The 25,999-nt window shown below is 53.3% G+C and overlaps 1 protein-coding gene across 2 annotated transcripts in view; it reads right to left on the bottom strand.

Moving 5' to 3' along the window:
- Positions 1-13,504: 13,504 nt before the first annotated feature.
- Positions 13,505-25,999, bottom strand: part of WNT3A (Wnt family member 3A) — a 72,647-nt gene continuing 60,152 nt past the window's right edge. The window contains exons 3-5 of one of the 2 annotated variants that reach the window (XM_005893879.3): positions 22,454-22,719; positions 15,059-15,563; positions 13,505-14,216 (exon numbers count right to left, since the gene is read on the bottom strand). In XM_005893879.3, the coding sequence (XP_005893941.2) occupies positions 15,084-15,563; positions 22,454-22,719 (746 nt within the window). In that variant the 3' untranslated portion in view covers positions 13,505-14,216; positions 15,059-15,083. The remainder of the gene's footprint in view (positions 14,217-15,058; positions 15,564-22,453; positions 22,720-25,999) is intronic. The other variant, XM_070374804.1, reaches the window with a different exon arrangement.

Here is a 25,999-nt window from a genome sequence, read left to right as displayed (position 1 = left end):
AGCGGTCAAGGGTCAGTGGGAGGACCATGGCCCCGTTCCATGCCTATGAGTGGGCTGACTCTGGGGCCTCTCCACCTTGAGACTCTTTGAGCGTACCCACTCCTGCCTCAGTGTCCGCATATCATGCAGGCTCCTCCCTTCCCTGCATCCTCTCTCTGGCCCAGCTTACAGGAACAGCCCAGGACCATTCCCTACCCAGGGCTTTTCTCCCTCTTCCTGGTCACTGTCTGGGAATGTGCAGTTCTTGAACACTCGTCTTGGCTCTCCTGGGCATGGCAGTGCTGTCTAGAAGGCCAGCTTCACTGGGAAAGATGCTTCTTACCTGGTTCTTGGTCTCACTTCATGCCTGGGCAGACGATAGGTAAGGCGAGTCCAGGGAGTGCTTCTCAGTGAGCTTTGCGCTGGGATGCCAAAAAGCACGTCTTTTTAGGACCCTCTGACTGACATTTACCATCCCCTCCCAGTTTGAATATAGGTGACGTTCCCAAATAGCGGTATGCACTGGACCTATGATGTTGTCAGCAACAGAAACCTCAAGGCAGTTTTATGTCCTGTCATGGCCATTGCAGGAACCATAAAATCTTGTTTCTGTCCCCTGCTCCACTGAGATTACAGTGGTTGTCAGGCTGCAGCTAGCGTTTTCATCTCTAGCGCTGGCAACGGAGGCTGACGGAAACGACAGCCCTGCATTCCGCGCCCGCTTCTGCACAACACTTCAGTCCCACGTCTGCCAGCATTGTGGAGCTGAACGCAGTCAGAAGGGCATGCTGGATGTACGCAGTCTGGAAAGTGCTAACTGCACTCGGTACATTTTGGAAACCATCATCCTGGTCGAGATCATAGAAACCTGTTGCCCCTGAAGTCACATGCCACAAAAATCTTAAAACTTTTGATAACTGGGTCTGTTTCTGATGGTGCATCATTTATGCTGCTGCTGCTGCTGCTAAGTCTCTTCAGTTGTGTCCGACTCTGTGCGACCCCATAGACGGCAGCCCACCAGGCTCCCCCGTCCCTGGGAAAAATCATTTATGTTAGGTAGTAATAAAACGGTATTCTGAGAAGGAGCTCATGGACTTCCCTAGCCTGCTAGGGGGTCCCTGGTGCCTACACAACCTCCCCGCTCTAACTTCTAGATGAGGTCAGTAGGGGAGGGAGAGAGGCCCCACTTGGGGATGGCAGGGGACCAGCAGAGATATCCGACATGGAATTTGAGGGGCAGGAAGACCCCAGTGACTCAGGCACTTTCCGTGGTGGTCACTGCAGTCTGGCTGGAGGCCAGGAAGCCAGCAGGAGGAGATCATCGGGACCAGGCTGACCAGGGTGTGGAGCCATGGCACTCAGCAAGCTGATGGGGAGGGGAGGGAGGGAGGAGGGGCATCCCTCATGGGTCTGGGCACAGATTGTATCATAGACTGTGAGGGGGCCTGCAGCCCTCGTCTCCACCTGGACCAAGCTGTTCTCTTGGGACTCACCCTCAGGTTTGAGAGGGCTGGTGTCTGTTCCTCTCTCTGGGGGGCCCTTCTCCCCCTTTAAACCCCCAGACAGAGAACAGCAGGAGGGAGGGACCCAACCTGTCTTGGGAGGCATCTGATGAATTCAGGGTTTCAAAAACCCTGGGAAAGGGAAAAGATTGTTGGTCCCTGAATGGCACCCCACTCCAGTACTCTTGCCGGGAAGGTCGCATGGATGGAAGAGCCTGGTGGGCTGCAGTCCACGGAATCGCTAGGAGTCGGACACGACCGAGAGACTTCACTTTCACTTTTCCCTTTCATGCATTGGAGAAGGAAATGGCAACCCACTCCAGTGCTCTTGCCTGGAGAATCCCAGGGACGGGAGAGCCAGGTGGGCTGCCGTCTATGGGGTCGCACAGAGTCGGACACGACTGAAGCGACTTAGCAGCAGCAGCAGCCCTATCTATGGACTGGTAACAAGTTCCACAAACCCTAGTGGCTTAAAATAACAGTCCTTATATATGCAGTCTCCTTGGGGGTTAGGACCCAGGAGCATCTTGGTGGCATGTACTGGTGCAAGGATTGCATGTGGTGCAGCCAGATAATGGTAGTACCTGGGTTTACCCCACAGGATTTTCAGGGGGTGAAATGGTATCCCCCCAAAGTCACATCTGTCCAGAATCTCAAAATGGGGTCTTGTCTGGAAATGGTGTCTTTGCAGTTGTAATTAATTGAGAATCTTGAGGTGAGATGATTCTGGATTAGGGCCCTGGATTCAGTGACAAGTGTTGTTACAGGCAATCTGAGACAGACCCCGGAAGGTGGCCACCTGACCACAGGGGCAGAGACCGGGGTGACGCAGCCATAAGCCAATGGACACCCAGGCACCAAGAACCAGGAGCAGAAAGGGTCTGCCCCAGGACCTCTGGAGGGAGCACACTCCACCCACACCTTCATTTTGAACTTCCAGCCTCCAATCCCAGAAGAGAACAAATTTCTGTTGTCTTAGCCACTACATTTGTGGAAATTTGTCATGGCCTCCCCAGGGGCTCGTGTGGACTGGTTTCTGGGGCTGAAAGTATGGGGGTCCCCTAGACACCCCTCTTTCCTTCACCTGCCTGTCCAGGTGGTATCTGCACACATTGGCCCGAGGGTGGCCAGCTTCTTGCAAGTGCAGCTGGGTGTGTGTCCCCCAGTGGGCAGCTGTCCCCTGCTCTGACTGCCACACCTCGCAGCGGTTCTGGCTCTTGGGGTTAGAACAGTCCTTTTCTGGGTTCCCCCTGCCCTGCAGCCCCTGGCAGGACCAGGGGAAGGATACTCTCTCACCCCGTTTCCTTCACACATCACCCCCAAAGCCCCAGGTCTGGAGGGAGCCAGCCGTGGAGGATGTCAGCCTTGTAGCTGCAGTCATCGCAGAACTGTTCTGAAGAAAGATGGGCAGCTGTGGGGTAGGACTTATGTGCCTGCCTGCCACCGTCTCCCCCAGACAGCTCCAAGCCCAAGTCTGGACCATCCTCAGACTCACAGAATCTGTCAAGGACTCACAAGTGTCTTGCTTGCCATTCCACTGAGCAAGGCCAGGGGAGCACCGAGCAGATTGGTGTCTGAGTTACGGGGGTCAGGCATTCTGGTTCCTGGAACCTAGCAGGTGGCCCAACTCAGAAGCCCCATGTGGTCCTTGTCTACCTGAGTGATGCTGAAAGCCTTCCATGCCCATGACTTTCTGCTGTCTGGCTCCCTCTCATTTTATTTTTTACAGTTTGTATTTATTTTTGTTGATTTCTGGCTCTGCTTGGTCTTCATTGCTGCGCAGGCTACTGTCCGGCTGTGCTGTGCGGGCTGCTTGTTGCAGTGGCTTCTTTAGTTGTAGAGCAAGGCCCCGGAGCACAGGCTCAGTAGCCATGGCCCAAGGGCTTAGCTGCTCCGCGGCATGTGGGATCTTCCCAGACCAGGATTGAACCAGTGCTCCCGGCACTGCAGCTTGGATTCTTAACCCCTGGACCACCAGGGAGGCCCTCCGTCTCATTTTAGTTTGCTGGTATCGGGCAGCTAAGGTGTGCCCAGGGTTCTGACCCAAGGCCTTTGCACTGACTGCCCCCTTCCAGGTGAGTTTGCTTTCTCCTTCCTTCCTCTTTCTGAGGGTCTATGCTCCTTTCAACGCCCCTCTCCATTGAAAATAGCCCTCCCTTCACTCCACTCTCCCCTATTGCACATGAACATTTTTAATACATTTATTTGTTTCATGGGAGACCTGGGTTCGATCCCTGGGTTGCGAAGATCCCCTGGAGAAGGGAAAGGCTATCCGCTCCAGTATTCTGGCCTGGAGAATTCCGTGGACTATTTAGTCCATGGAGGGCTTCCATGGGGTCACAAAGAGTCGGACATGACTAAGCCAATTTCAGCTTCACTTTCAGGTTTGTTTCATGGTTTTTTTCTTTGTGCTCTGCCGCCCAGCAGGGCCTTTACAGTGGACACACTGTAGATGCTCAGAGAGAGGGGAAGCCAGTGGGGACATGGCTCCAAGAGGAGCTGCCTGATCTTGGGCCACGCAGAGAGGGTGAGAGGTCACAGGCCCTGCGGGTGCCATGCCTGGCCATGGGCAAGCAGTACTTATTCTTGCCACCTGAGGTCTGGCATCCTTTGGAGCAAGATTAGGACGAAGGCGGTCAGGTGGGGGCGCTCCTGCCTAGGCCAACGCTACCCTGGCTAGGACCCTTCAGTGCTTTAATTAAAACCCATCTCTCTGCCTGACCCCGCTCTGCCATCACATTCTCCACTTAATTGGGGCCCATCAGAGTGGCCAAGGTTAATTAAAAAGCCCAGCCTGAGGCGTAGCGGTGTCCAGCGTCTGCTGCCGGGATCTGCCACGCACGCCCTGACTCATGCTCCAGAGGGCTGGCCTTCACACCTGTCACTTGGCTTGGGGTCCAGCTCCATGCTTTCCACTCTGGTCTCTCCGAGACTGTGAACATCTCACAAGGATCCTGAGGCTCTGAAGTGGCTTTCTGTCTCCACCAAGTGAGGGCAGGCTGTCTCTGGGGACACCAGTCTGTTTCTGCTGGGTCCTGTTTCCAGCCTGGGGGGCTGGGTCCTGCTTCTGGCTCCCAGGTCAAGGTGGGCCAGCCCTGCCCTTTTCAGCACCCAACCCCTACCTGCAAGCCCAGCTGGTCACCTGCCCTGGGAAGCCCCCTTTTTAAGAGGGATCTCCAGCCTCTTCCTACACAGACTGCTACCTCCTACTACCCCCTGTTGCTGCTGCTGCTGCTGCTGCTAAGTCGCTTCAGTCGTGTCCGACTCTGTGCGACCCCATAGACAGCAGCCCACCAGGCTCCCCCGTCCCTGGGATTCTCCAGGCAAGAATACTGGAGTGGGTTGCCATTTCCTTCTCCAATGCATGAAAGTGAAAAGTCAAAGTGAAGTCGCTCAGTTGTGTCCGACTCTTCACAACCTCATGGACTGCAGCCTACCAGGCTCCTCCATCCACGGGATTTTCCAGGCAAGAGTACTGGAGTGGGGTGCCATTGCCTTCTCCGACCACCCCATGTTAGGGCTATTTGTAAGGGAAGAGGCTAAGGTCACCCTAAAGGGCACCTGGCTCCTCAGGTGTGTTTAAGGGGTGGGTGCCCTGTGAGGGAGGCCAGTGGGGAGGCAGAAGCCTTCCAGGTGATCAGCCAGGGACATCAGGGTCTGTGATCTGATCCTTCAAAGGTCTGGTCACAGAGAGGGAGACGGACAGGCCGAGGAAGGCAAGTCCCTGACAAAAGCAGCCACTGTTCTGTCATAGATGGGAAAAGAAATGGCCAGAGTGTCTTGCTGCTGCCCAAAGGGGTGGATGTCTGCCTGCTTGCCTGCCCAGAGCTGGACATCAAGGCAACAGGCAGTCCAGGTCCAGAGGCCTAGCAGAGCCAGGCTGAGGGATGGGAGAACCTGAGCAGGCAGGCCAGGTAGTGTGAGGAGGCCCAGCATGATTTCTGGTTCTGGAATGAGCATTATTCCTCATTAACTGGACAAGGACACTGGACACTGGACCTAGAGACCGCTGGCCATGCTGGGAGCTTGTCTGGGCTGGGTGTTAGCTGCCGGGTGCTGCAACCCAGCAGCACGTCGGGCCAGGCTGGGTTTGAGCTGCAGGGGGAGCCCTGGAGAGACCTCTGGTCCTCTTCCAGGGCCCGGGTATGTCCTCATACTGTCAACTCTGTGGCGTTCTCGGGGACCCCAAGCCCCACGGGAGGGGAGACAGGAAGTGGTCACACCTGCTCCTGAAGCTGCCGACTGAGGAAGCATGTCAGAGTGGATGGTGGCCTGTCCCATTGCTCACGTCAGCCTTGGGCCGGAAAGCAGGAGTGGACCCTGTAGGCCTGGGCTGGCTGAGCTGCCCCCTCTTTTTGTCCATCATAGGGCAAGCCGTGTGACAGGGAGAGGCAGAGAGTGAGTCTGAACCACCTGTGTGTGTGTCCAAGCCTGAGGCATCACACCTGCGCTGTGTGCAACTCCACCTGTAGCTCGCTGCCTTGCATTGTCCCCACCTGCGGCAGCCACAGCAGCAGGGTCGCCACTTGCATCCGCCCCACCTGTACCCCATCCTTCCCACCTGCATCACCCTCACTTACGGCATCCTTCTTACCTTCAGTGTCCTCACCTGCCACACCCTCACCTGAGTCGCCACCATCCCTGTTATTCTTGGCTACTCTGGGGCAAGCTGAGCCGAGCTGTCTTCCACACTGTTCTCCTAGCCTGAGTGGGTGGGTGCTGAAACAGCCCCACTGGGTTCCTCGCATCAGCTGTGGGCTCAGTGCCCATGTCCTCCATCTGAGAGGCTAGAACTCGCCAACCTCCACATCCACTAGGAGCAGTCGTCAGACAAAAACTGACAGAGTTGTGAGCCACTGGGAAGTGCCAGAGCAGTTCCTGATGGTTCAGTGGCTGGGGGCCATGGAGCTGATGCTGCACTTGCAGATGTGCCCAGGAGCCTGGGTGAGGCCACCATCCCCCACACTGGGGGGGACATCCACGAAGACCAGCCCTCTGGACATAGGCAAGGGGCAGCCCCAGACCACTCTGACCTACCAGGCTGACTTGTGACCTCAGACTGACCCTGATCCTGTCCCAGGCAGCACCTACCCTTCCTAGACACTTGCCCAGCTGGAGCTGCCCACACTGGATGCAGCCCCTTCCCAGTGGCCTCCCAGAGCAGGGGTGATGCACTGTATGATTCTGTCTGTCCTCAGTGTGCTGTTGACTGAGAGGCTGGGACAAGTTCTGCCTCTTTCCCAGACTCAGTTTCCCTGTTTGCAACATGACCAGCTGCTACGCTGTCATCCTGAGGCCTGGGACACCCTTCCTCATGGCCATCTCCTGGGGACCCTGATGTGGGAGGTGGGGAGAGGTTCCATGGAGAGGCATCCACATAGGGAGCCCCTGGCATCACTGCAGGGACAGCTGATACTGAGGCCACATGTAGGGATGGTCCACTGCAGGTGTCCCAACCACTCCCAAATCTCCTCCCAGATAAGGGGCATTCTCCTGAGGCATTCTGATAATTTGACTTAGACTGGCCTGCCTGAGGTTGGAGCTAGGAAGGGTGGATCTGTTGGGAGCTAGGCCTAGAGCTGGGGAGATAGCTGAGCCCTTGGAACTGGTCAGGGCCCCTGCAGAGGCTTGCAGCTCTGGGGATGGATCAGCTTGGCATCAGAGATCCCTCCCCCACATGCAACATACACAGGTTCTCCTCTGCCTTGCATGGGCCCCTAAAGTGCAGCTGGGTCCCGGGGGACCGTGATATAGGAACCACAAAGATTATGACTGTGAGGTGGTGAGGAGGTCTCAGCAGAGGCCAGGAGATGCCTGATACTGAGGGATGGAGGCAAGGGTGAAGAAGTTGAGAGTGAACTGCAGATGGGACCAGAATGTATGATGTGAGTTCTCAGCTTTCCTTAAGACTCTGCCTGACTAACACGCTGAGTGCCCTTGGGCAAGTCATGTCCTGCCCAGGTCAGTTTCTCCATCCATAGATTAGAGGTGCCCCTTTAGCTCAGAGTGGGACCAATTTGTGAGGGGTGTAGGCTGAGGCACTCCACCTCCAGCTTGGCACTGGAGAGCCACGGAAGATTCTTGAGCAGAGGAGGGGGCTGGTTTTCTGTTCCGTAGCTCAGACCTGAAAATTCCAAGTGCGCTCAGAGAAGAAGCACATGAGATCTATGGTGCTCCTCCCCAAATCCAAACATCAAACAACTTCCCCACGGCCCCAGGCTTTGCCTTTCTGTAGGTTGCAGGCTGACAGACTGGGTGAGCCAGGTTAGGTAGAATGAGTCCTGCAACTTGTAGGCAGCAGAGGGAGCTAAGGAGCCTGTGACAGCTATTAAGTCCAGCCGCAGGTTCTACGCTGGCCCGCCTGCTTCTCTGCAGCCCAGCTGTCAGGCAAGGGGCAGACATTGGGAAGTCTCCCTCCTCTCCCAAAACCTCCCCACTGCTGTCTGGGAATTCCACCTTTCAACCTCTTGCAGTAAAGCCCGGGTCTGCCCACATTCCTGTCTTGAGTTCTGAAGATGGTTGGGAGAAGGTGTGTGTGTAGAGGGTCCTAACATCTGCCATAGGGACTTGGAGAAACTTGAAGGAAATGGAAGCCTGGGAGAAGCTTGGACACGGAGCCCCAGGGAATCTGAGGGCCCTGATGAACTTTCAGAGCCCCTTTGGAGGGTCCTCTCTGTCACAGAGACTCACCTGCTCCAAGAAGCCCTCCTGGGTTAATGACAATGCCTCAAGTATTGACTACCTCCAAACACACAAGTGCCTGGCTAGCAGGATTCTGGCCAGTGCTGGCCCTTTGCTGGTGGGTGAACCATCTGGCTCCTTGCCCCAGGCCAGGCTGCAGGCATCAAGGTTACTGGGAGCAGGCCTGCCTTCTCCTTTAGAGTAGAGGGAAGGCTTTCCCAGAGTCGGGCCTCCATGGGCGGGAGAGCATGCCATCCCTGCCAGCCCAGTGCCTCCCTCCCTGCCTGCTGTTTGGGTGGACGAGTCCTGGTCCTTATACCATAAACACCAATTTGCAGGGCCCTGAGAGCCAAATGACTGTTTACTGTGTGCTCCAGAGACTCAAATAAAAAAGAGAGAGAGAAAGAGAGAGAGACATGATTGAGGAGCCAGCCTGGATCTAAACATCAATTAGCACCTTCTGAGTAGCTCCTGTCCCAGCTGCCAGGCCAGGCAGTGGCGGCTCCCAGGCTGGGGCCCTTCCCAGGGCTTCCCCAGTGCCCTGGGTACCCACCTGATCCTGGCATCTGTGGGACGGACCTCTCAGAAGTACGGGATGCCTAAGGGGCGCAGATCGAGGATGTCAGAGCCACAGAAACTACACCACGTGCTCACCTCCTCTTGGGAGCCTCCCAGATGACCCGGAAGGTATGGAAGGGCCCATCACCCAGATCTCTGGGGCCAAGGTCATCTGTGGGGATGAGGAGTGTGGCAAGTGGGAGTGCCCTCTGTTAGCTGCTCCTGATACCCCCGTTTTATGGGGGGACAGGGAGGGAGAAAATGGGGTAGTTTGCCTTCATGAACTCACACTGGAGAAAGAGGCTTTATCCAGCAGGTCTCAGTTTACCTGTCAGTGCCATGAATAGAAGGACTGGAAGAACTCCCACCCAGGTGGGATGGCAGAGATGCGGTCCTGTTCCTCTAAGGCTTGGGCGTCACCCTGGGAGGTTGTCTGCTGTCCAGACTGAAGCTGGACTTGAGACTGGAGTGCAGCGCGGGCACGTGAGGTGCCCTACTCCTGCTCAGGCCAGGAGGCCAGGGGGCTACTGGAGAGGAAGCTGCTGACTGCTAGGATGCCTTGTCCTTGGGAGTCCCAACCAGAGAGTTTCATGAAGGGACACAGGGTTCCAATCGGCAGATGGGTTCCGGCAAGAGGACCAGGCAGCTTGGGGAGGGACCATGGTGTTCGGAGTGGGGCTAGGCCACTGCAGGGGAGAACTGAGGGATCGGGGCCGCCCCAGGCCATCAGGCCGGACCCCAGGATGGGCTGTGTCATGTCCCCCAGACCAGACCCTCAGGAAAGGGGCAAAGGCATGGCAGCAGGACCTTGAGGCCCATCCGGTCCAAGCTCTGCCGTAGGGGGTGAAGGCCATCACTGTGTAGGACTAGGGAACCTGGCTGGGGGTCCTCTGTTCTCTGTAACAGGCTTGGTGACCCAGAGCCCTGCACCTGTTGCTCTGAGGGTCCCAGCCCTGGAGATTCTGGCCCAGCATGGGGGGATGGGATGGTTCAGCGCATCCTTGAAGTGTGGAAACAGGTCCTAAGGACCCAGAAAGTGGGAGTATGAGGGAAGAGGGCGGAGGGGAGGGGAGGGCCTGTGGGGGTCCTAGGAGGAGGGGGCTCACCACACCCCCTCCAGAACTTCAAAGCTGAAGCACTGGGGGTGTGAGATTTGCAGGGAGCTGGGCCAAGGGGGGGCCCTGGTGGGGTGAGGCCCCTGGTACCTCCGGGCCTTTAATATGGTTATTCCTCTCCTGTCTCAACTACCTGTGAACAGGCCCACCAGGCCCATTTCCTCCTTCTTCAGGGCTGGCGGGAGGGGCTGTAAACTCCCCGGAGAGGTGGCTTCTAAGGCCCAGGCAGGCTGGCTGCCCTGTGTTCTGGCCTCCTTCTGAGCTGAGGGCAAAGGCTGGGGGTGGGGAGGCTGGCCCAGAGTTCATGGGAACATGCTGATGTTGGCAGGTGAAGGGGGCCAGTTGGGCTCCAGAGAGGGCTCCAGATGGAGCATCCCATATCAGCAAAAGGCAGGATCAGAAAGGCCCAGGGGAACCCCATCATCCCACTTCCTCTTCCTCTGGAGGGAAACTAAGGCTCTGGGTGGGGTTTGCTCCTGGCTGGCAGAGATTTGAGGGTTTCACCTCCTCATTCACACAGGTTCTTGCTAGCTCCCCTCGACCACTTCCTCTTCTGGTGGGGTCCTGCCTCTCTCTGCCCTTGAGCCATAGAGATGGGGAGTGGGGGCCTGGTGCCTCACCTGGTGGAGAGCTGAGACCAGGTAGCCAGGACCTGCCTCTGCATTAACTCCCAGGTAGCTTCCACCTTCCTGCTGGGTGTCTGGCCTCTGCTCTCAGGAAGCCTGGCCGTGTCCTTGCTTCCTCTCTTGGCGTCTCACCCTTGTGACCTGTGGCTGTGCCTCCACTCCCTGACTAGCCCGTCTCTCCTACCCTTTCATCTGTGGAGCCCCTAGCACCTGGTTTTCAGCAGGTGCCAATTAGGGCAACTCCTGCCAGACCCTGACTAAGAGGTGCCACACCATTTGTACCGTCTGTGCGCTGTGGATGCGGCCCATAGGCAGCTCCAGGGGGCCCCTGACACCCCCCACCTCCAGGACCTGACCCTCGTGTGGAGTGTCTGATCTGGCTCTATTCACTGGTGGGCTGTGTGGGCCTGGGGTCTTTCTGCTGGTGACTCACGCCTGCAGGTGAGATTGGCCACCTGTGCTCCACGCCTGGACAATGCCCTGTGAACTTCATCACTGTCTCCCTCTTTATAGTGTCTGCCTGCGGTCCATCTGACTCCAGCTGACCCCTTGAGGCCCCAGTAGGGAGTTCCTGGTGGTCAGCTACAGCTCTGGGGCAGTGGTGACCTGCCCTGAAATGGGCCTGGTGAAGGAGGCAGGGAGCCCCGAGCCAACAAGGGCGACTGGCTTGGGTGGGACTTTGGTGTGCCAGCCTGGGAAGGTGATAATGATTTGGAGTGTGAAAGCAGAGGATTTGGGAGTTCAGAGCCCTGTGTCTCTCTGCAGTCCCTTTTAAAAATATACATTATATCTACTTATATTTATTTTTGACTGTTCTGGGTCTTTGTTGCTGCACAAGGGCTTTCTCGAGTCACAGCAAGCGGGGGCTATTCGAGTTGCAGTGCCCAGGCTTCTCACTGCAATGGCTTCCCTTGTTGCAGAGCACAGGCTCTAGGGTGCGCCGGCTGCGGTAGCTGTGGTGCCCAGGCTTAGCTGCCCTGTGGCTTGTGGACTCTTCCTGGACCAGGGATTCAACCTGCCCCTGGTATTGGGAGGCAGATTCTTAACCATGGGATGACTGTGGGGAAGTCCCTGCCTCTAGTCCTTTAGCCTTGCTGGACCTCTTCTGGCTCTGACTTTAGTGGCTTAGAGCCTGCAGCAAAGACCAGTGTGGCCATTAGCGTGATGGGGGTGGTATTCTGCAGGTCCTGTCTGGAGTGATGAGGCCATGACCTCCTATCACCATGTTTCCTCTTTCTTCCCTTCCTCCCTTGAAAGGCTCCTACTCCCTCCACCAGGCAGCTCCCCAAACCCTCTCTCCCAGTGCAGGGCTCTGTGTGGAGGGGATACTCTTGCCCATGCTGGGTCTGCACAGCCCTGGCCAGGACCCTGGCCAGCCAGCTCTGGCTCTCTGTTGGCAGAGGGTCACCCTTCATTCCTTTGCTCTCAAGGATACCATGTGGCCCTGATGTCTAGCCATGGAGCCAGCTGAACTGGGCTTCCCTCCCTCTGCTCTCAGCAGGCACAAGCCTCCTGATTATGAGGCTCCCGTCTGCCCCCAGCCCCCTCCTTTCTAGCATATGGCTCCTGCAGGGCGGCTGTGCTGAGCCTGACCTCTGAGAGGGTGGGGACTAGGCCTCCTCCCCTCAGCTCCAGCATCAGCTCTCCCCATGTCCCACCTGTCCCAGCATGCCCCTCCACCCCTGCTTCTCCTTTCTCCCTCCTTGTGGGTCTGCTCGGATATCAGGGCAGGGCTCAGAGGCAGTGGTAGTAGTAGGGAAGAGAGCCTGGAGGGACACAGAGAGAAGCAAGGACCCTGCTCTTGGCTTGAAGAGGTGAAGGTGTGGTTTGAGAAAGCCATCCCTTCATCCCCTGGCTCCTGTAGCCTCAGTTTTCAGAAGGCTACCCAGCTCTGCATACCCTGAATACCCTGGATTGAGGGTGGATGTAGGCAATAGCCATGGAGGCACAGCGTGACACTTCTGCCAACAGTATGCTTTGCTTGTCCTCAAATCTCTCCCTGTTTGCCTTGGAAAGATCCCCATCCCAAAATTCTGAGCATGATTCCAGGATCTGGCCAACCATACATGTAGAGACTGCTGACCCCTCCCAGTTCTTGGACACCTGAGCTATGCCCTGTGGTGGAGAGGAGGCCGGGGTCCAGGGTCAGCTCAGGCCTGAAGATGAGCAGAGGCAGGAACGAGCCCCTGAGAGTTCTTGGCTTCATACATTAGCTCTCTGCCAGCGATTGATGTCCCTCATGACCTCCCAACTGGATTCCAGCTGCAAGAGCTGTGACTTCTAATGTGGCCTTTGCAGGGGGCAGAAGGAGGTGAGGCCCAGTTAGAAGTTCCTGCCTAATTTCCAGGCTTCTGGCTGGTGAGCCTCCAATTGAGGGGACATGTCTTGCCTCCAAGTCAGACCAGGCTCCTAGAGTGCCCCATGGCAGGCTGAGAAGGGGACCCCACACAGAGTTCATGTCCCCAAGCCCAGGAAGCATGGCCACGTAGCTAGTGCTCAGATGTCAACTGAGTGAGCATGTTGTGGTTGTTTGGGGAAGTGGCTTTCAGCTGACTTGGTGGATGTCCTGCTGCACTCCTGACTTGTGTGGGGTCTGCCCACCTGGGGCTGCCATGGTGCCCTGCTTGCTGTACCACACATCCCCTGCAACAGGCAGGCCTCCTTCCCTGCACTTTTCACAGATCTGTCTCCCCCTCGACTTTGAGACCACTGGCTGTTTCCTTCCTTCTTTGGAGTGGCCATCCTTCTTCGTTCCTCTGGAATTCTGGCTCTGGAGGCCACCACAGAGCCCCCAGGAGTCTCTGAGCTAAACATGCCCACCACCACCTCCCATCGTGGCCCCTCCCAGAGGGTCATGACCAATCCAGGTCCCATGCCTTGCTGACCCACCACCAAAAATCCAGCACAATCCACAGGCTTGTTTGGTTGTTTCTTCTTCTTCTTGTTTGTTTGTTTGTTTTTACTTTCCCCACTGTTTGAAACTTACAAGCTATGACTAAAAGTTTCTTTCATAGAAAGAAAAGGAAAACCACAACAACGCATCTGTTTGTCTAGCTCCTGTGTATGGTGGATATAGCAGCATTGGAAATAAAATTAAAACCCACAAATGCAAAATTCAAGGAGAGGAAGGTCGTATTCCTAGTGGGGTGTGAAGGTCCCTCCATTGTCTTTCCCCCTGCTTGGAGAGGAGGCCCTCATGGACAGGGGCCAGGCAACATTTCACAGTACCAGAGGCTGAGGAGGAAAAGTCTTGGCATGGCAGTACATGGTGGGCAGTTCCTATGGGCATTAGTTGAGGGGTCCATCGGCCTTGCTCATTCCCAGACAGGATGAATGAGTCAGATGTGATGAGGGCCAAGCCAAGTAGCCCACCGGAGACTTCACAATGGCCAGTGGCAGGTAGGTCTGGTGTACCATAGACGTAGCAGCAGGACCTGGGGGTCAGTCCTGGCCATAAGGGGCTGGGGTAGAGACCACTCCTCTGGGGTCTTTGGGTCCTCTCTCTGTAGCATCAGTGTTGTAGCATCCTCCGACTCCAAATCTCCCGAACAACACCAGGTAAGCCTCCAAGGTAGGTTATAGAGCTGAGCAGGACCTGGGCAGCAGTGCAGCCCAGTGACTCTGGGCAGCCTGAGAGTCTAGGTCCCCTTCTTGCCTTTCCTTTACAGAGGACTGTGAATGAGGGTGCTGGAGAGAGGTGCTGAGGCCATGAGGGCGGCAACAGCAAGTCTGGAACAGGAGGCTTTGCTCCTCTCCTGTGGATGAGATGGGGTACGTGTGGGAACGTGAAGACAGGGAGGTGAGAGAACCAGGCTTGGACTCTGTCAGTGGCAAAGTAGAGGGCACAGCTGACCAGGCTGCATGGTGCCTTGCTGGGGCATGGGTGGCAGTAGGGCACTGGGAAGAGGGCCTAGGTGTCTGATGCCCAGCACAGAGCAGCTGGGACAGAGTTAGGCCGCACGTCCCAGGCCTTCCCTCGGCCTACTGCCACGAGGCCCTATCTCCTGGACCCAAATCCCAGCCATTCCGCAGGGCCTGGTTGAGAGCGTTGGCAGGTATCATTGAGGGAGGAATCCTTGGAGGATATACCTCGGACCTCAGTGGGAGGGGTAGGAGGACAAGATGTTCCCCACAGGCTCTCCACAGCTCATTCTGCCAGGAGATTCTCCTTTACATAGATGAAGTCCGGAGGATGGAACCACGTGGTCTTCGGGGGACAGTAATGGCAGGCTAAATCCCTGGAGCCCCAACCCCAGAGAAGACCTGGGTTTCACTCCAGGACGGGGAAGAACTTTATACCACTCAGGAACCTCAACCCTGTCCTACCATAAAGGACCCCGCCCCGCTCCAGGAGCTCTATCTCAGAGCCCCGCCCCCTCCCCGCACACGGGGGAGCGATACCTCAGAGCTCCGCCCCCGCCCCGCCCACCGGGGAGCGCTACCTCAGAGCCCCACCCCCGCCCCGCCCCGCCCACGGAGGAGCTCTACCTCAGAGCCCCGCCCCCGCCCCGCCCCGCCCACGGAGGAGCTCTACCTCAGAGCCCCGCCTCCGCCCCGCCCACTGAGGGGCCCCGCCCCCGCCGGGTGGAGCTCTAACCCGCGGGCGCCGATGGCGACGCCCTCTACTTGCAGGTGTGCACGTCGTAGACGCGCGCGCACTCCTGGCAGCTCACATAGCAGCACCAGTGGAAGACGCAGTGGCACTTCTCCCTCCGCTGCTCGGTGCGCGCGTTGTGGCCGCGGCCGCAGCACAGCAGGTCGCAGCCGTCTATGCCGTGCGAGCTCACGTTGCAGGTGCGGTCTCGCGTGCCGAATGATCCTGTTTCGGGGTTGGGCTCACAGAAGTTGGGCGAGGCCTCGTAGTAGACCAGGTCGCGCTCTGTGGGCACCTTAAAGTAAGTGTAGCGTGGCCGCAGGGTCTCCACCCAGCCGCGCGACTCGCGGTGCTTCTCCACCACCATCTCTGAGGCGCTGTCATACTTATCCTTGAGGAAGTCACCAATGGCGCGGAAGTCAGGCTGCGACCACCAGCAGGTCTTCACTTCACAGCTGCCCGAGAGCCCATGGCACTTGCACTTGAGGTGCATGTGACTGGCGATGGCCTACAGAAGCAGGCAAGCGGTGGAGTCAGGGCAGGCCCTCAACCTCCCCACCTCCCCGGAGCATGATGGCTGTGCTCCTTGCCTTAGACTTCCTTCCACTCATCTGTCAAACAATCCCTCAACCTGCTCCATAAAGCTCTGGGACTCCCAGGCGGAGCACCCTCTCCCAATGCTATCCTTGATGTGGTTCCCCTGGCAGACCCAAGATCCTGGACGGAAGGGTCTGGGAAGCCCCCTCCTGGGCTGAGTCTACTTCTAGGCCATCTATGTTCAGTGAAGGGGCTGTAACGTGACATGTAAGTGCAGGGGTGGGAAAGGGAAATGGTTCCTTCTAACTGGGGAAATCCAAGACTTTGGTCTAGAGGAGATGCGCATGGGCTGGGTTGCAAGTCTGAGGGCTGGCCTGATCTGAATAATGGGAGCACAATACCTTCAGGGCGCAGGAAACTGGGTTTATTGCATCTTAGGGGAGTGCTGAGAATTACATTATGTTTCTCCTGTGGGCACCCCAGCAGGAGGTTCTCTTCCCTTCTTTCTTTGGGGGAAGGAGTGGGGCTGGGGGTGAAAGGTCCTGTGATGTAATCAGAAATAGCCACCTGTGAGGTCGTGAGATGCGGCTGGTGGCCCAGGCTGAGAAGTGCTGTTAAGGGCACACTACATGCTGGGTCACACTAAATCCCCAGATTTCATAAGAGGATGTAAAATATCTCGTTCAAAATTTTAATATTGATTGCATTACTGTCATGGTAACATGTTGGTTATATTGGGCTCAATAAAATTTATTATTTAAAACAAATTTCACCTGTTTCCTTTTAAAATGTGGCAACTAGAAATTGATACATACTGTGTGGTTTTCATTACACTTCTATATTAAACAGTGCTGGTCTAAGACTTCAGGTGGGCTCCGTGTCCAGATGCTTCCTCCACCCTGTTCCCCTCTCCTTGCTGTTTCTTCAACCCTTCCTTCTGATCCTGGCACTTTTTTAGGGGCATCTGTAAATTACACTCCCTCACCAAAGTCCAGTTCTGTCTAATCACCATTTTCTTCTCTTTCGTGACCAAGCTTTTGCAAAGAGGAGCTGCCACTTCCCATCTCTGCCTCCTAAGTCTTTTGTTTTAGTTTTACTTTTGATCAAAGTTATATATGCATATACTTTAAAGAGTCCAAGAGTTCCTAAGACCTGTTAAGAAAAACAGGAGTTCTGCTTCCACACTCTCATTAACAGAACTTTCCTGACCTGCTAGGGGCAGCACCTTGCACCTCTGCACCTGTAATAAGATGCTTGTCTTGACCCAGGTTTGATCCCTAGGTCGGGAAGATTCCCTGGAGAAGGGAATGGCTACCCACTCTGGTATCCTTGCCTGGAGAATCCCATGGACAGAGGAACCTGGTGGGCTACAGTCCATGGGATTGCAAACAGTTGGATACAACTGAGCAACTAACACTTTCACTTGTTACTTCTTGATTTTTCAGTGTTTGGCCTTGTCTTATGGACCTATGGACCTATGTCTTATGGACTCACCATGGAGGTCCCATGGGGGGACCTTATACCCCAACTCTGATGCACAGTTTTTCCAAACTCCCTCCCTACTCCAAAAACTATGGCATAGTTCCAGTTAGATCAAAACTTGGTGCTGACAGTGTTGAAAATGAAAGATGCTCAGTCGTGTCTGATTCTTTGTGACCCCATGGACTATATAGTCCATGGAACTCTCCAGGCCAGAATACTGGAGTGGGTAGCCTTTCCCTTCTCTAGGGGATCTTCCCAACCCAGGGATCAAACACAGGTCTCCAGCATTGCAAGTGGATTCTTCACCAACTGGGCCACCAGGGAACCTCATGAATACTGGAGTGGGTAGCCTATCCCTTCTCCAGCGTATCTTCCCCACCCAGGAATCAAACTGGGGTTGCCTGCATTGCAGGCAGATTCTTTACCAGCTGAGCTACCAGGGAAGCTGACAGTGTTGGGGCTTTGTTAAATGTCATACTTGGTTGAGCCACATGATGTGATTGCTTTTCTTTTTCTACAAAATGTTTTGTTGTTGCTGTTTTTAATGTACTTACAGATTCAGTCTCATACACACTCTGCTGCTGCTGCTAAGTCACTTCAGTCGTGTCTGACTCTGTGCGACTCCATAGACGGCAGCCCACCAGGCTCCCCCATCCCTGGGATTCTCCAAGCAAGAACACTGGAGTGGGTTGCCATTTCCTTCTCCAATGCAGGAAAGTGAAAAGTGAAAGTGAAGTCACTCAGTCGTGTCCGACTCTTAGCAACCCCGTGGACTGCAGCCTACCAGGCTTCTCCACCCATGGGATTTTCCAGGCAAGAGTATTGGAGTGGGTTGTCATTGCCTTCTCCATACACTCTCTAGTCATGTAAATATTCTCTTCAAGACTTTCAAACACACCAGATGTTCCATGGATTTCATTTTCTTGGAGACATCTTTTTCAACACCCTTCTGGTAAATTTTGTGAAATGTGCATGTCTGCAAACAAATCTTTTCTACTTGAAAAGTTGAAAAGACGATTTAGCTTGGTATAAAAGTCTTGGCTTAAAATATTTCCCCCTTTCAGGATTCTGAAAGTATTGCTCTATTTTATTCTAGCTTTCACTGTCGTTCTTAGAAACACTGATGATATTTTGATTCCTGATCCTTTGCGTGAAATCAAATCTTCTGGGAAGTTTGGAAGGCTTCTCTGTGTCATAGGCTGTGAATTTCACAATAAGTTTTCTTTTTAAATTTTTATTTTTGGCTGTGCTGGGTCTTCGTTGCTGTGAATGGGGACTACTCTTCATTGATGTGTGTGGACTTTTTCATTGTGGTGGCTTCTCTTGTTGTGGCTCAGGGGCTCTAAAGCACAGGCTCAGTAGTTGTGGCGCATGGGCCTAGTTGTGCTGCACGTGGAATCCTCCCAGACCAGGGGTTGAACCCATGTCCCTTGCCCTGGCAGGCAGACTCAACCACTGCACCACCAAGAAAGCCCTCACAATGAGTTTGGACATGGGTCTTCCCCTTTCTTACGCTAATCACTTACGTGGCCTGTTTGGTCTGAACTTCTGGTCATCAGCTCTGGGAAACTTCTTGTATTAATTCTTTACCAAATTTCCTCATCTTCATGTTCATCATTGTCTTTCTTGGACAGATCTTCTATATTTTCTAGTCTTTCCTATTTTCCAGGTCTTTGTCTTTCTTCTTCTTCCTCTACTTTGTGGGAAGGCTGTCTCAACTGTCTTCCAACCTTTCTGCTGAGATTTTTTGCTGTTCTATTTTAATTTCTAAGAGCCTCCTTTCCCCCCTGGATATTCTTTTAAGTTAACAGTTTATTCTAGTTTTATAGATTCAGTATATTAACTCTCAGGGCATAGTGATGGGTTTTTGAAGTTTTCATCTCTCTTTATAATGTCTCTTTCCCATAAGTTTGGTTTTTGTTTATTTATTTTGGTCTTTATCTTTGTGGTTGCAGGAAGCCATCATGTTCAGTGATCCCTAACTACCTGCTGTATTTAAAAGTGGGGCACCAAAAACTTATTGGAACCTCCTGTACACAGGAGAGATTCATGTACTCAGACCCTCACTGTAGAGTGATCTGGCCACGTTGCTTTTAGGAGAAACCCCACATCAATATCTTCAAGTCTCTCCTCTTGGATTGGTCTGATTTTCAGGGGAGAATCTTCCATTCTCTCGCCTAGAGCATACAAGATTCGCTGTGGTACTAGGAGATTAAGAAGAGAAATGTGTATATAGACAGACTCCTTTCACTTGGGCAGCCTCCCCCTCAGCAGTCCAGACATCATCTGCTTTACCCTCATTAGGGAATAAGCCTCCAGGCTTCTGCCATGATGATGGAGGGGTGTTGTCTGGATGCAAGAGGTTGGACAGAAGAGCTTGTAGGTTTAAAGTGCTTTTAAAATAGATTTCAACCAATCTTTCTGTTTCCAAGCCCTACATCTATTTCTACTTCTCAAGATATCGGATACTAGAAATTCCTGGGGTGATTGCGTTAAGATTAAAGCCAATCTAGTTTAAGAGTTTCTATTGGCTTAAGATTCAGCTTTCTTGTCTGTACTGAGAGATTGCTTTGTGCTTTCAAAGTTTTATTGCCTTTGTCCCCTTTTCTGTTTTGCATGTTCTCTATAGTTTAGTTATATATCTTAAAATTAATTCATTGTCATTTTAGTGATGTTCTAGGAGACTGCAGACAAAAATCCTTCGTATTTAGTTTGTCATTTTTTTTAACTGGAAGCTCCCATTCAGTTTTCAGGTCTACAGTTTCTTTGTGATTCTTTCCCAAATCTATTATATTACATTTTAGCTTTGTGAACAGAAGTAAGCATATTTTTTTTTCTCATAATCTGTGTCTAATAATTTCAGTATTAGACTCTTGTTTCTGTTGCTGTTGCTGTTCTTGTTCTGCTTTGTTTTGTTTGGCTGGTTATCACTCATTCTGTCGCCAGCTCGTTTAATAGGTTATATTTGATCATGTGTTGAACATTGTGTTTGAAAAATTGTTTGTAGAAAAAACTATCAGCTATCATAAGGTTATCATTCTCTGGAAAAGATTTATCTTCTTTTTCCAGGTGCCTGGGGATACCAGCAATTTGGGATCACCTTAATCCAGTTTTGAGATTTTGCTAGCCTGCACATGTGCACAAGGGCTTGTCTACTTCAGGTTTTCTTTTACTCCTCAGGATCCCGCCTAAACGGAGGAATTATTTCCCAGACATAGAACCTCTGATGGTCCCTTTTAGCTCGGTGAGGCTGCTGAAAGTGCAGCTCAGCATATATACTTTTTTCTCAGACCAGCAAATGACCCCTGGATAAATGCAGCCCCAGGCACCAGGCTTGGAGGCTATAGTCACCCTCTGAACTTTGCACTGCTAATTCCTCACTATATGGTTAGCTATTTGACACTTAACAATTATTTTTTTGGAAGTGTAGTATACAGTATTCTTGCCTGGAGAATCCCAGGGACGGGGGAGCCTGGTGGGCTGCCGTCTGTGGGGTTGCATAGAGTTGAACATGACTGAAGCGACTTAGCAGCAGCAGCAGTATACATGCAAAAGTTTATATGTCATAAGCATGAAATATGACCAAATTTCACAAATTACCAGCCTCAGAACACCAGCTCCTTGGAAACTCCCATCATGCTCTCTTCCAGTTGTTATCTTTTTTCCTGCCAGGGCGTGTATTCCAACAGCATTTCCTTGATGACTAGTGATATTGATCACCTTTTCACATATTCACACATATTGGTCATTTCTAGATTTTCTTTTGTGAAGTGGCTTTCCATATTTTAGCCAACTTTCTATTGAGTTATCAGTCTTTTTCTTATTACTTTGTAGAGTTCTTTTTATACTATAACTTTAATATACAGGTTGAGTATATATATTGTGAATGTCTCCTCCTGTATGGATCGCCTTTTCAGTTTCGTGGTGGTGCGGTTTTATACATTTTAATACTACTCTGCATTATCACATTTTTCTTTCATTATGAGTGCTTTTTTGGCCTGTTTAGGAAATCTTTGCCTACTCCGAGGTCACAAAGATATTTCCTTCTATTTTCTTCTAAACATTCTCTGTCTACTCTTTCCTATTTGGAAATGGGAAATTGATTTTTTAAAATACGGTGTGAAGTGAAATGGCAACCCACTCCAGTGTTCTTGCCTGGAGAATCCCAGGGACAGGGGAGCCTGGTGGGCTGCCGTCTCTGGGTTTGCACAGAGTCGGACACGACTGAAGCGACTTAGCAGCAGCAGGGGTCAAGATTAATTCTTTACCATATTGTTATCCAGCTGACTGAGCATCCTTTATTGAAAAGACCATGTCCCCCTTTGCACTGCACTGTCTTCTTGCCTGTGATAAGTCAGGTAACTGCATCACGTGAGTATTCTATACTTGTAAATGGTGCTTTTTAGTCTCATCCTACATTTGTACTCATCTTTAGTCAGAAGATTAACATGAGTCACCAAGTTCCCTGTTGTTGGAAATTAAAATGTTCTCTCTTCAGCCCTCTGCAATGCCCCAGTTTCACTGGCCAAGGTCAGAGCCAACTCTACTGGACATTTTCCAGCCCCTCACACATCACTTCCTATCAGCAGTTCCCCCCTGACCCTCTAATCAAGTGCTTTTCAAAAAGGCTCACAAATCCTTTTACAACTTGGTCTCTGGCAGCCTCTCCATTCCCCACATCTTTCTTTCCCTGTTCTCCATATTCCACCTGAACTAACTCCTGTGCATTCTTTCACGATGGGTTACCCAGAGACTCTCCTGGCTTCCCCTCATCTCACTTCAGTTCAGTTCGGTCACTCAATCGCTCAATCGGGTCCGACTCTTTGCGACCCCGTGGACTGCAGCACACCAGGCTTCCCTGTCTGCCAATGATTCTGCTTGTCTCCACTCACCACCTCTGTCACTAGAAGTCTTTTTTGAGACTCCAGTCTGGGTCTGACCTCTCCACTATGCCCAGATCACCTTGCGCGCGTGTGTGTCTGTGCATTTCTTCATTGGAGAACTTACCACACTGTGGTGTAGCAGCCTGGCTGTCTCCCTCCGGGAACGTGCAGGAGCAGGACTTTCTCCCGTCCCTCCTTCCTTGTGACCCCAACATCACAGGCAGACCTGCCATCCTGTGAGAATGCCCTAGACCTCGTGGAGCAACGGGACAGCCCTGTGTTTCAGACACTCTTGGGCAGGAGGTGAGCAGATCCCCAGTCTGGCCATCAGATACATCCCTCCCATGGCCCACCACCCTGCCTCCAGCGGGCCACACCCCTCAGGGGGCCACGGCACACATCCTACTCAGAAAGTTCTGTTTCCCAGAGCCCCGCAGGGGTGTGGTCTCAGGGATTTCTGCTTCACCCCCAGGACTGAAGGGGGCCACAAACGTACCTGGCGCCCAGCCTCATTGTTGTGGCGGTTCATCGCGGAGCGAGCGTCTGGGCGGTTCTCCCGCGCATCTGCGAACTCCCGAGACACCATCCCGCCGAACTCGATGTCCTCGCTGCAGCCGCCCCACTTCCAGCCCTCACCGGGCGAGCCCTGATGGCGGCTGCTGCAGCCGCAGATGGCAGCGGAGCCCTCGGCGCAAGAGCGCGTCACCGCGAAGGCTACGCCGGCAGAGGCGATGGCGTGCACGAAGGCGGACTCCCGAGTAGCTGCGAAAAGAGATGACTTGCTTGGCAGCACCCGGCATGGCTGGGTGGGGCTGGCCGTGGGGGGCGCGGCTGCCTCTTCCCAGGCTGGGCCCTGGGCACCCACATGGGCGTCGGGTTCTAGACTCGCAGGGCGGTACCGCGGTACAGTGAAGGGGAGGCAGGGCTGCGGTGGGACAGGAGCGCGCGTCCCTGAGTAAGGACCCAAGGAGGCGAGAGAGCTTCCCCAAAGAAAGTATACGGAGAGCTAAGGAGCCAAGGCAAGATGCTGGGCATCACTTGTCATGGAGAACCGCAGGGACGGTTGAAACCAGAAAGTCAGATCATAACCAGTGCTGGTGAGGATGTAGAGAAATCAGAACGCTGTAGACTGCTGGCTGGGAAGGAGAGTGGTGCTTCCCGCTTGGAAATCGATTTGGCCGCTTCTTGAAAACATGTACCTACCCTATGACCTGGTCATTCGCCTCTAAAGTATTAACCCTGGAGAAAACCTGTGTTCATGTAAAGACCATGAAGCAAATGTCACTGCAACTTTATTTGTAATAGTCCTAAACTGAGTTCTAAAATGTCTATCAACAGGTGAACGGATGAAAAATAGTGTCATAAGGTAAATAAGTCGTGGGTTACAGATGGCAACTAGAATTTATACTGTATATTTGGAAATTGTTAAGAACATAGATCTTAAAGTTCTCATCATAAGAAAAAGTCTTGTAACTGTGTGGGGTAATGGATGTTAATTAAACTTTTTGTGGTGATCATGTCCCAGTGTGCACAAACACTGAATCATTATGTTGTAGTAGTAGGAGTGTTAGTCACTCAGTCGTGTCTGACTCTTTGCAACCCCGTGGACTGTAGCCTGCCAGGCTCCTCTGTCTATGGGATTTTCCAGACAAGAATACTGGGGTGGGTAGCCCTTCCCTTCTCCAGGGGATCTTCCCAACTCAGGGATTGAATCAGGGTCTCCTGCATTACAGGCAGATTCTTTACCATCTGAGCCACCAGGGAAGCCCATCACTATTTTGGACACCTAAACTAATTATAATGTTATATGTCAATTATATTTCAATTAAAACCTGTGGCATATTTATGAAGTGGAATTCTACTTAGCATACCAGGAAAGACAGAGTGGATGAATCTCAAATTATGTGGATTGATTAAAAGGGAGACAAAAGGCAGATACTCCTTCTAGTGTTCTCCTAACCCATGGTGGAGCCCTTGTGCCCAGATGTCCTTGTTGGAAGCTTCCAGCAGCCCTGCCAGGGTGCGGCTCCTGGCTCACACGCTGCCCACTTGTGCCTCTTTCACTGCCTGCACACCCTTCCCTTCTTCACTTCAGACACCAGGTACTGAGAGGCCCAGCGGAAGGGCCACCTCTTCTGGAGCCGTCTGAAGGTCAGTGCCTCCAAGTGCACTCTGCCCTATGCTGGCCCCTCGTGCTTGGGTCTGGAGCTGAATGCCCCTCAGGAACTGGCAGACTGCCTCTGACCTGATATTGGAGCTCCTGGGCCCCTGAATGCTGCCTTCTCCTTCTACACATGGAGGAACTGAGTCAGGGGATGTGGCATTTGTTTTTAGAAGGCCAATGGGGGGTGGCTGAAGCTTAGGAAGAAAAAGCCGGTGGGGCTGAACTGGATCAGACAGGCATGTGAGGGAGTCAGCAGAGGCCTGCCTTGGAGAGGCCAGCTGCAGGGGGTTTCTGGGTGTGGGAGGCCTCGCCTCACCCTGGCAGACAGAACCCTAGAGGAACTGGTCTCAAAGGACAGGCAGGAAGTCGGCAGAGGAAAAAAAGGAGGCAGGGGTATTTTGCATGGGTGCTCACAAAGTCAGGGCCCCAGGTCGGGAGGGGCTGGGCTGGCAGGACCAGAGGGAAATACAGGGCATGTGAGGGACAGCCTGGACTTTGCAGAGGCTGGATCCTCAGCCAGGCTTCCCCAGACAGTATGAATGAATGCATCAACGCATCATGCCTCCTGAGTGTGTGCAAACATTTCCTCAAGGCACCAAGCCATGATCTGCTCCAGGTACAGGACCAGGTCCTGCGGGTACCCTGGGTCCTGTATGAACTGATAGAACTCACTCACTCCTCAAATCACCATTCCACATGTGTGTGGAGCACCTGCTGTTTGCCAAACCCTGCTGGAGAAACATCAGGGAGCAAGATAACCTTATGGAGCTTACCTGCTGATTAGCAAGAATTTTAAAATCCCAGGTAAAAAAATTGCTATGGACTGAGGTGTGAGCTGGAGAGATGTAGGAACAGGACCAACCAGGGCCTTCTGTGTCTGGCAAGGGGTATGTGCCCCATTTTCTCCCTGAGCTCTTCCTGGGCAGAGGCCCCACCGCAGGCCTGGGCCATGCAAGGGCTCGAAATGGCTACAGGAGAGTCATCCCAGGGGGCCGCTACCTCCTCACTCCACATCAACGCTCAGGAGGCTTTTTCCCTGGGAGGGGGATGGAGAGGGGGCTCCACCCTGGGGAGCAAGCAGAGGTTTGGGGTTTCATCCCACACTTCCTCCAACTGCATGGTCTTACCTGCTCCCAGGTTTGCAGCCAAGGATATGTGTCCCAAAACTCAGCAGAGTCAGGGAAGTGGTAAGATAGGATTCCGGCCAGCAGTGTGCACACACTCAGACTCAGCCACACAGCTTTGTACACATCCACACACACCTGAGAAAAGCACGTTTACTCCTACACTAGGAACACACAGAGTGGGATGTGTCTGAGAAAGTGCCCTAGGCACCAGCCTCTTGATAGCTGCAAGGCTCCACCCTGCTTTTGGTGACTTCTTTCTATGGATTTGCCAACACTTCTGGATGGTCCTCTGCAGACCACAGCCAACCTATATACTTCCCATGTTTTCCCCAGAGCAGGCCTGGACACCTGCTTGTTTCTGGAAACTCCCAGGTGGCAAGCACCCAGTCACAAACCCAGGAAGGACTCCCCATTTCTCCCCCATCAACCTCCCACTGACAGCTTGGTTGGGATCTACCCAAGTCTGAAGGCTGCTCTGGCCTCCTGAAATGGCCGTGGCCCATCTTGCCTCTCCTTGTTCTCAACCATGAGTCCAGACCTCAGAATCTCCCAGTTGCACCAGAAGAGGATCCTAGTTGGGACAGGCGCCTCCAGCTTCCAGCTTCCCCCAACCCCATCCACACATACAGACACTCACCTCATACCCATATACGCATGCACACACAGACACACACATACATGCACACACTCACCAAGTATGCACATCCCCCTATACATACTGTAGGAGGAATGCTTTGTCCAGAGCCCATCT

Source organism: Bos mutus, chromosome 7, assembly GCF_027580195.1.
Source record: "Bos mutus isolate GX-2022 chromosome 7, NWIPB_WYAK_1.1, whole genome shotgun sequence".
In the NCBI taxonomy this organism is placed as follows: Eukaryota; Metazoa; Chordata; class Mammalia; order Artiodactyla; family Bovidae; genus Bos; species Bos mutus.
This window is presented reverse-complemented; position numbering and strand designations above follow the sequence as displayed.